Genomic DNA, 10,286 nt, shown 5'->3' on the forward strand with positions numbered 1-10,286 from the left:
AATTCATTTTTTCCTTGGTCTCACATCAGAAGCAAGCTGGAACAGAAAATAGAATGAACAAGCAAATAAAAATCTAATGAAAACCTGAGATGGAGAAGTATCTCATAAGTTCCCCAAGCCTTCATTTAACCTGTAATCTAGTCTAGGAACCAAAAGATGTACATCATTTTGTGGAAGCAGAAGAGGAGCTTAAGTGTCACATTACATGGTCTGATCTTCCTGATGCAAGCATACAAAGCTCATTTGCAAGGTGGGCCCCTTGCTGCGCCTACTTTGCCAGATATACCTATGACCAAAAAAAGGGGGGCACCTAAAATAATTTTCTAGAACGGGAAGATATTTTGCTGATTTGGGGAAAGGTGATTCAGAACCAAGTTCTGTCATCCAGAAAGTAAAACGATCTAACTAAAGGTATATTCTGAACAAAGTTTTATTAGGAGCTTCAAAATTCAATGATGAAGATAAATGCTGTTGCAAGCCATTTTCTTATCCTATAAAAGAACAATGTTTTCCACATCTGGAGTTGGAATGCCAAAAAGTTTTAGGGTATTTTCCATAGAATCCAAATTTTTGATGCAATGAAAATGGTAGAAGTGGGCAAGGGAGAAAAGACGGCTGGAATATTAACAGCTGTAAGCATATTTATTTTTTAAAAACCTAATGTACTGCATTTTCACTAGTATTACTAATGTAACTTGAAAGATCACAGGAGGACCAATGCCAGTACAGAGAACTGCAAAAATTCTCATACTAGTTTCCTTTAAATTTTTCCATACTTCACCTGAAAAAAATATCCCCACATTCCCTAATGATGTAAGTTTTATTATTAAATGATTCTTAGGATTTGAGAAGGCCAAAGCAGAAGACAATCCAAGGACTCTATATGAACAAAATGTAAGCTATTATTCTGCTTCTAAAAGTAAAGAAACAGCATTAAAGAAATGTCTATTTTGCTGTTGTCAAAGGTGGCAAGGAATGTCACCACCAGAAAGGTTTTCAGCTAAAAGTCTTTTGGCTATGTCCTTGCCAAGAAACTTAAGCATTAAAAACAAAAATTTAAGGAGAATACAATTGTACACTTTGCATTTTTACAGGATAGAATGAAATGGACATACTTTTTTTTTAACTATGCCTTGCATTTTCCTTTTGGCATTCAGACATTCGTTTTCTTTCTTCCTAGTTTTGCTTGAACTAAAATAGGCTTGATGTTGCATCTCTAATTCTCTCAGCAATTAAAAGACCACAAAGTTCTGAACAGTTTATTTAGACTAAGCCCTTTACCTCTTAAAATTTCAGGCAGATTATCTCTCCATTGATGTCACAGCTCTATGAAAAAGCATCTTTATGGAAGAAAAATCCCAATTTGGTTTTATTTCAGTAACAATCCAGGACAAGGCACACCTTTAGGAAAAAATACTAACATAAACCACAAACTTCTAAACTTTTCCAAGCACACTTCAAAAAAAGTTCTCATTTGCCCTTTTGCATTTGGCAATAGCTGCTTCTCTCATCTCTGTTCCAAAATGAGAGAGGCAGGCTGTGTAACACCTCCTTCCTGAATGCTGAAAAGTTTCAGCAGCAAAGTAAGCAAACATTGATCCACCTAATGATACCAATTAGATTTGTGAAGTTTGTTTCTGCTTCAATTGAAGTCTATGAACTTGACTCACTCAATGCACTTTATGCCACTGCAATTTGTGGTCTAAGCCCTGTGTGTCTTACATTAAGGCTGATCCACCAGTTGCTCCACGAGGATGAAAACTCCATTCAAACATTGAAGTTAATGTGATCCTATGCAGGAGTTAATCTACATGAAACAACCATCAGACTGACAGCCTGAGTTCTTATTAGTTCAGCTCTACAGGCAGAGAGAAGAGAGAAGAGGCCAGCAGGGGTAAGGACAAAAGCTCGCTGTTTTGCTGTGCTCCCTTTCACAGATACAGAAGCCCCAGGAAGTTGCAGTTTTCCATCCAGGTCAGCTTAACAGTCCCAGTTCAGCTCACCACAGTATCTAGAATCCGCGTGTGCGTTCCTACCACGACATCTCAGTTATAACCCCCCGCCTCCTGCCCTACACAGAGACAGAATATTCACAAGCTTTTTCTTTAAGTTGAGCCTATGTTAAATGCATATAATACACAACCTCAGACATAGCCAGTCCATTGATCAAGGTTTCTCACAAACCACAACAGGCAACCAAGATTTATTTTCCCCTATTCATGTGCATTCTGTGAAGAACACAGAAAAAAAGACAGTAGCTAAGCTGCTTCCTAAATGAAATTAAAAAAGCCTTCCACCCTGACGAAAGGTGCAGGATTGAGGAAGCTTTTTCCACTCCCTTGTGCAGAAGACATCCTGCAGGTACTCCTACTCTTCTCAGCAATACTAAACCCTGCTGTAGGCCACCTACCGCATTGCAAAAATTGGGCCACCCACACCCTATTGCATCCCAGCGCTGTGACAGAACAGCCCTCCAAATGCTGTGCTGCCACTGTGCCCTTAACTCTGATCTGAAGAGACGCCTGTGAGGGAGGTGAAGAGTGTTTCATCCTTCCTGGATACAAAGGCTTCAGTTACTATCTGCTACAAGCATAGTGCTATTTTTGCTTTGTGAGCAGTCTCCAGACACAGAGATGCTGTGACCATCCATGACTCTCAAAAAATAGGGAATGCAATGGCAACTGGTTTGGTTTAGCCAGTGGATTCCACTTCAGAACAACCCTGGCTACCATTTGGAAAGCAGGCTATAGAAAATACAGCAGGCAAGTTCCCTTCATTCTCTTGCAGTTTGTTAACAGATTTTAAGGGATGGTGGAAAAGTCAGATGTATAATTCTGATTATGTTTTCTCCTCCCTTAATCTTTATCTCCTTCCCCTTCTTGAGTGGTGCACACACAAACTCTGCTTGCTCTTTACGCTCTTACTTCCCCTCAAACCGTTTTCGCTGGAGTCACAGATTCAAATTTTCAGTCACACACCACAGCGCTGAGCTTTCTGGCAAGCTTCTACCCATAAAATGGCTCTTGTTACCACATGCCAGATGTTTTATTCTACGTATACAACCTTACACTGGTAGATTTCATAAGACATAATTCCAGTGGCAATTATAAAGCACCCAGACTCCCCTGGTCTTACGATAATTACAGAATAGGTGAGATCCAGTTCTTCTATGAACTTCCTGTGTCAACCTCTCTCCCCCTTGATTTCCTGCCTTTAAAACTCTCTCTCATCCTTTGTGTTTTATGTTCCTACTATAAATGCGTTGGGGTGAGAATTGCCCCTCACAACACACTCGGCACTGTGTATAGAGCAACACCTGTAGCCTCCACTCCCTTTTGCTGAGGAAAAGGGCTGAAGCAATGCGAAGGAGAGTTGGTCAAGAATACCTGTGCCACAAAACCAGTTTCAGAGCTTTGTTTACAAATCAGTTTCAAATTATGTGGTTGTAAGCATAACTGTAAGGAGAGCATTGGTATGTAAAGCATAATTCAGTGGTTACAGGGAAAATGGTGGCCCATATACCTCAAAGGACAGTTTTCTGCAATTCAGAAAGGTGACTGGAGCGATCTGACATATGCTGCAGATCACACAACAGCACAAATTTGAAGAGAGGGTTTATCCCTCTTGACTGCAAATTCAGGACTGAGTTTGTAAATTCATCCAATCTACAAACGAGAAGAGGTATAGTCTCCTTTGCACATCACCTTGGTAACACCTTGTTTCTACAAACTAAGAATCACACAATATGTAGCAACTAAAAGGAAATACTCTTGTGACAGTACCTCCTTTATGCATTCATTTAACAGTCTGAAAATTCTTAAAGCATACAAACACCTTTAGAAACAGCAAAAAGTCTCGGTAATAAAAAAAGTGGTTATACAGACCTTGCCATAAGGAGTATCAACATATTTTTCTGTTCTTCCTTCTAAGATATCCGGATCATCCAGGCCAGTTCCACCAATAATTCCGATCTTACACAGAAAAATACGTATTAGTCTTCTTGAGATTACACTCGATTTAACAGCACATCTGAAAAACTAACTAGGCAGCTACAAAATGTATCTTCTGCTTGAGATGGGGCTAGACTACAAATCAACGAAACATAACATGCCCAGCAGTTTTCCAGAAATAAAATTTCAAATGACTGATTTTAAACAACTGTATTTCACTTGCAAATTTCTTACATTATGATTCTCTTCTTTAAAGATACCAAATTTAAAAAGCTATGGAAAATGCACAAGATGTGCCAATTCATCATTTATTCCTGTTTTGGGTTTGGGTGGCGAGGTTTTGGTGGCAGGGGAGGGGCTGCAGGGGCAGCTCCTGTGAGAAGCTGCTAGAGGCTTCCCCAGCTCCAAGTCAGACCCGCCTCTGGCCAAGGCCGAGCCCATCAGTGACTGTGGTAGCGCCTCTGGGAGAATAGAGGTCAGTGAGGAAGGAGGTGGAGGAGGTGTGCCAGAGGAGGGGATGCCCCTGCAGCCCATGGTGAGGCAGAAGGCTGTCCCCCCCCAGCCCATGGAGGGGAGCGGGGGAGCAGATGCCCACCTGCAGCCCAGGGAGGACCTCACGACAGAGCAGGTGGATGCCCCCAAAGATGGCCGTGACTCCATGGGAAGGCCCACGCTAGAGCAGTCTGTGCCTGAAGGACTGCAGCCCATGAAAAGGATGCACGTTGGAGAAGTTCATGGAGGACTGTCTCCCGTGGGAGGGATCCCACACTGGAGCAGGGGAAGAGTGAGGATTCCTCCCCCTGAGGAGGAAGGAGCAGTAGAGACAAAGTGTGATGAACTGACCCCAACCCCCACTCCCCATCCTCCTGTGCTGCTGGTGGGGAGGAGGTGGAGAAAATTAGGAGTGGAGTTGAGCCAAGAAGGAGGGAGGCATGGGGGGAATTAAATTTGGTTTTACTTCTCATTATCCTTGTTTTGATTTGATTGGTAGTAAATTAAATTGATTTTGTTTCTTCCCCAAGTTGAGTCTGTCTTTTGCCTGTGACCATAAGTGGTGAATGATCCCTCCCTGTCCTTGTCTCAGCCCATGAGCTTTTCTTTATATTTTCTCCTCCTCATCCCACCGGGGCCAGGGGGAGGAGGAGTGAGCGAGTGGCTTCAGGGTGCTTTGTTGCCGGCTGGGCTTAAACCACAACAATTCCCAATCTAAAAATGAAAGTTGTTATTTAGGAATGCCTCTAATGAGTGAGAAATACCTGTATAAAGCATATTATAACAAAGGCTTCTTGTTCACATGAGGAAAATCAGTCCTATACACAACCACCATACTGAATACCAGGCATTCCTATATAGTAGTATACATACAAAATGATGAAAACCTTTTTTCAAAAAAATTTGTGTTGACTTGCCAAGATGTAAGAACTTCCCCGTTTCTCTAAGTAGTCTCTGCACAGCTTCTGAAAAGGGGGACAGCTCAACAGCATCTTCACAAGTGAAATAAAAAGAATCTGCTGACAATTTCACCTGCTGTGAGTACTGCTGGGTTTCTTCACATACTTACAATTAGGTCATCTGGTACCTAAGAAGGTGTAAGCGCTCATTCAACTTTGCCTGCAGCTGGGTCACTAATTGTTTCCTGTGTAGACGTACTGGTGTCAGGTTTTATTCAACTCACAACCTTTCCCCAAGTAGAAACTTAACAGACTCTTGCTCCTCCTACTTTTTTAATGAAGTAATTTCAAGTATTTTCTTGCCAAATTTTTATGATATTGACTAACAGTTCCAAAGCATAAAGCAAAAGGGAAAAGAGATGGCAAAGCAAAGGGCCACTTAAATAAAATCTATTTTATTTCCTTAGGAGATCAGGCTAAAAGTTCCATGTTGTGTTTTGATACAACTTGTAGTGAAGAAGCATGAAGTGACTCACAATTACCACCTATCTGTCATGCTTTAGTAATTACTGATGTCTTGGTTTTGCTCATTGTTTATCTGGTCTAGTTCTTTTGTAAAAAAGGGGAAAGGAAAAAAAGGTAATTTGAAACATATATTCTCACTGAGACTAAACTCACCTGTGATTTCACACTCCACCTAAAGAAAAATGCATCTGAATTTTCTTGTTTCTAGTTCATCATTGGAAAGTATCTTGTTTTTGTCTTTCTAGGGATAATCCCATTTTCAATCAAGTTGAGTTTTCTCTTGAGTTCAGAACACTTCTAGCTCTTTGGATGGAATGGGTGCTGTCAGGCCCTTCATAACCTTAGGCTTAGTAATTATATTTAAAAATAATGTCACCTTTCATCACACATGGAGAAAATGCTACTGCTTTTTTTTTCCTCCAGTGCGACCAGTTGTTGCAAAGTTTGTCTCACTTTTAAGCTGAAGAGTTCATATCATGGCTTATGATTGCTCACTGTGGAAAAAAAAAATTTTGGAACCATTCTGGTGTGAGTTACTACTGCATGGTTCCAGCACTATTTATTAAAGACAGGAAATTTCTCAAATAAAACCTCCAGACTTCAATGTACAACACCCCCCTTCCACAACACACACCCAACTGTCTCTTATTCTAGCTTTTTCTTAACTTTCACATTCATAGAGACCTCATTTGTTCAACCACTGTATTAGCTGGCTCATCAAGACTTTCGTTTCAACAAGCAGAGGCTCTGTGGTCTTGGTTACACATCAAATACTTCTCTGAGAAAGCTTTCCACACCAGATGGTGTAAAAGCTGATAAGCTGAAGTAGTTTTAAACAGATCTCCTGCTTCCTTTTGCTACCCCCCTGTGGAGCACGATGAGTAGTGCAAAGGAAAATGCACAAACTCCAACCTTGAATATATTATAGTCAAAGCATTAGGGAAAACCTAGATCGTTGTTTCCAGTAGTATTGATGGGCGTGTTCCCATGTTACTCATGTTGCTTATTTATCACAAACGTTCAGATTGTTAGATTGCTCATGAAAATCCTGAGAACTATACAGACTTCAGGATGAATAATTTTTTGCCTTAGGAACAATGTAAGAAGTGTGCAACAGGAGCAATCATAAAACTCAAAATGAACAGAAGACCACCTTTAACATTGTTCATGCATGCATTCAGTCAATATGGAAGATTACTACATTGACAGAAGCCAGGATCAAAATGTTACCTTTTGTTTTTAATCTAGAAAAAAAATGGTTCCTTCAATAACTTAACTAGTTTTAGTTTGGTATAATGCTTGTTTTATTAGTGCCTTATGACTTAAGATTGAGACTATTCAAAAGGGAATCCTCATCTGCCTGAATTTTTATGTCTGGCAGAGTGAAAACTTGTCAGGACCGAGGAAAACAGTGCAAAGCTGGAGATAGCAGCTACATGACATGGAAGTTATTTTGGAACTGCAATGCTTTAAGGTCCTTATGAACACACAGATCCAGCACTGTAACAGACAATTCCTGTACCAGAAAGCAGTACACCTGATCTGCGGCAGCACAGAGCTCGGTCTGTTCACAGCAGCATAGGCCTGGTGAGGTTGCTTTCAGGTTTGCTCTTGGGCTCTCTACTCCTGTTGCTGCAGTGGCAGCAATACGTGCTTGTGGTGCACCATTCAGTTCCAGGGCAGGGTTTTACACCACCGGCCATGCTGTCAGAAATGGCAGCAGTGCAATGAGCTGGCAAAATACTCACAGCTCCCAGGGTGGAGAACCCACAGCACAGAAAAAAGCTAGACTACCGTGAATTTGCTTTTGCATTCTGTCCTGGTTTGGGTTGGAATAAAGTAAATTCTCTTCTTAGTAGCTGGTATAGTGCTGACCCAAATGAGCCAAAGGCCTGTTCCATACCATATTATGTTATGCCCAGTATACAAACTGGGGGGAGTTTGCCAGGGGGCACCACAGTTCAGGGACTGGCTGGGCAAGGTCAGCAGGCGGTGAGCAATTGTATTGTGCATCACTTGTTTTGTATATTCTATTATTATTTTCCCTTCCTTTTCTGTCCTACTGAACTGTCTTTATCTCAAGCCACAAGTTTTACTTCACTCCCCCCCCCCGATTCTCTCCCCCATCCCACAGGGGGGTGGGCAGGGAGTGAGTGAGCAGCTGCATGGTGCTTAGTTGCTGGCTGGGGTTAAACCATGACACCTTCTTCCTGCCTGCAAAACACCTCGGCAGCAGTTTGGCCAACCTTCCAGCCACTTAGGCAACACCAGCTAGAGAAATGCTGGGCTCACTGTAATTCACAGGAGAGCTGCTACAGTGGAAGGAAAGTTAGCCCAGCAGAGATTTTTTGAAGCAGCTACTTCTCCAACCATGTAATGCCAACTTGAAACTGGCAGCTCCAACCCTAAAATTAATTTTCCCTCTCTGCAAAAGAACTATTTTTCATCCAGTTTACATAATCACCAGGAGTATCAGCTGCATCTGGGGGCTGGAGACCCCCAAATCTGGTTCTATATTAAATTCTGCTTTAGAGACCTTCTAGTGAATTATCAGAAGGAATGCAGCTGCTCTAGGCTTGTGGGGAAGATACCCTGCCAAGGGACCTGAGGCCTATTTCCACCTAGCAGCCCAGGCATTGAAGGCAAGGAATGGCAGAGAAGAGTTGACTCAGGGAGGAAAGTCTCAACTTTCCTGAAAAGGCAGCGACAGTCACATCTAGCAGTGACCTCAAGAATGAGAAGATGCAAGACTGTATGCTCAGTTCCAGACTTTGCATCCTACAAAGGGACATAACCTGTAAAAATTAATGGAGGCTGTAGCTGAGATTATCTGGAATTAAATCTCAAGTAAAATGGCATTGCAGTGGAATGAAACATGGACTAAACCATAGTAAAATACTTGATCTCAAACACTGGCATGAAGAGCAACAAGAGTGAAACTTAACAAAAAGTTATCACAACCAATAACTACAAAATCAAAATCATTTCTCTGTGGGAGTCCAAATGATGATCACACTTAAGTGTATGCCTTTCTTCACCTGCTGTTTGGTGAAATCCCTCAAATAGGTTCAAGCACAAGACACAGAAGTATCAGTGCACTAACAGTCTACACTTGTCCATGTGAGGGTCTTAAACACTAGTTCATGTTAAGCGTTGTCACAATCAGCTATGAGTCTTTGTGACAACTACCAACTAATGAACACATCTGTATTCCTCCTCTCTTCTGTTTTGGGGATAATGAGAAGGGGAACAGGATGGCATTAAAAAGGAGATAAACAGCAAGCTGTATACAATTAACAGTTAAGAGAATAAACCTGCTGTCTCTGTAAAATAAAGACAGCTTATAACCGATTTCTACACACCAAACCAACCGGGAGAATTACATCACCTCAGAAAACTAATTCATGTTTTGGTCGAAACGCAAACCCAGAGTATCAGCCTAACTGGCCTGCTCATGTCTAACGCAGGCCGTCACATTTTGCAGCCATTTTTTGAACACGCGGGACGGACGAGTCTTAAGCTAAACTTTTGTACCGGCTCACTTCTGCTGCAGCTTCGGGATTTGTGCCCCCTACAAACCCGCCCCGCTTCCTCTCACTGAGAAATCCGACACGCCGCAGCCGGGTCGCAAACCCCGAGAAGCAGAGGCCTCCGGCTCTCCTGTGAAAAAAACCCGATCCGTCTCTTCCGGGACGGCCGCGGGAGAGCCAGCGGGGACGGCCCGGGCCGCCCGCCGGGGCACGGCCGGGAGCGGCGGGCAGGGCTGTCGCCTGTGGCAGCACCGCGACGCCTGAGGCGCGGGGGCTGCCCGTCCCGCAGCGGAGAGGCCCCAACCGGGCGAGGCGGCGGCCTCGGGAGGAGGGGGGGGCGGGGGGGCACTCCGCCCGGCGCCGCCCGCCCTGGCGGCTCCTCTCCCGCCCGCCACCGCTGAGGGCCGCCGTCCTCCCGGGCCCGCTCCCAGCGGGCGGGGCGGGGCGGAGGCGGGAAGGGAGCAGAGAAGGACACTGCGGGCGAGGGGCTGCGCCTCCGCCCACGCGCTCGGCAGCGCCAGGAGGGCAGCGGCGTGGCCCGCGCCCTCCCGCTCCGCACGCCCGCTGCGACACCAGCGCCCCGGGGGGCGACAGGCGGGGAGGGGTTGAGCGCGGCACTGGGTGGCAGTGGGCGCCGCCTCCCGCCGCCGCCTCCTCCTCCTCCTCCTCCTTCCCAAACCATGGCGGCGGGGAGCCACTCTTACCTTAACGGCCGCGGCGGCGGCCATGTTGGCGGGAAGAGCGGGAAGTGTGGGGCGGTGACGCTGGCACCCGGCCAGCCGGCCAGCCCGCCAGCGCCGCGCGCCACGTGTGGCCCGGCCCGGCCCCGCCCCTGCGGGGCCGACCCCGCTCCCCGGCGCGGGAGGCGGGAGGGGGGAGACCGGCGGGCG

The 10,286-nt window shown here is 44.8% G+C and overlaps 1 protein-coding gene across 2 annotated transcripts in view; it reads right to left on the bottom strand.

Annotated features, from left to right (window-relative positions):
* MTAP (methylthioadenosine phosphorylase) overlaps positions 1–10,210 on the bottom strand; it is a 33,525-nt gene extending 23,315 nt beyond the window's left edge. Inside the window, exons 1-2 of one of the 2 annotated variants that reach the window (XM_052778066.1) lie at positions 10,101–10,210; positions 3,885–3,971 (exon numbers count right to left, since the gene is read on the bottom strand). In XM_052778066.1, coding sequence (XP_052634026.1) covers positions 3,885–3,971; positions 10,101–10,124 — 111 coding nt within the window. In that variant the 5' untranslated portion in view covers positions 10,125–10,210. Of the gene's footprint in view, positions 1–3,884; positions 3,972–4,545; positions 4,639–10,100 lie in introns of those variants that run through there. The other variant, XM_052778067.1, reaches the window with a different exon arrangement.
* Positions 10,211–10,286: the final 76 nt, after the last annotated feature.

This window comes from Harpia harpyja, chromosome Z (genome assembly GCF_026419915.1).
Source record: "Harpia harpyja isolate bHarHar1 chromosome Z, bHarHar1 primary haplotype, whole genome shotgun sequence".
Lineage (NCBI taxonomy): Eukaryota > Metazoa > Chordata > Aves > Accipitriformes > Accipitridae > Harpia > Harpia harpyja.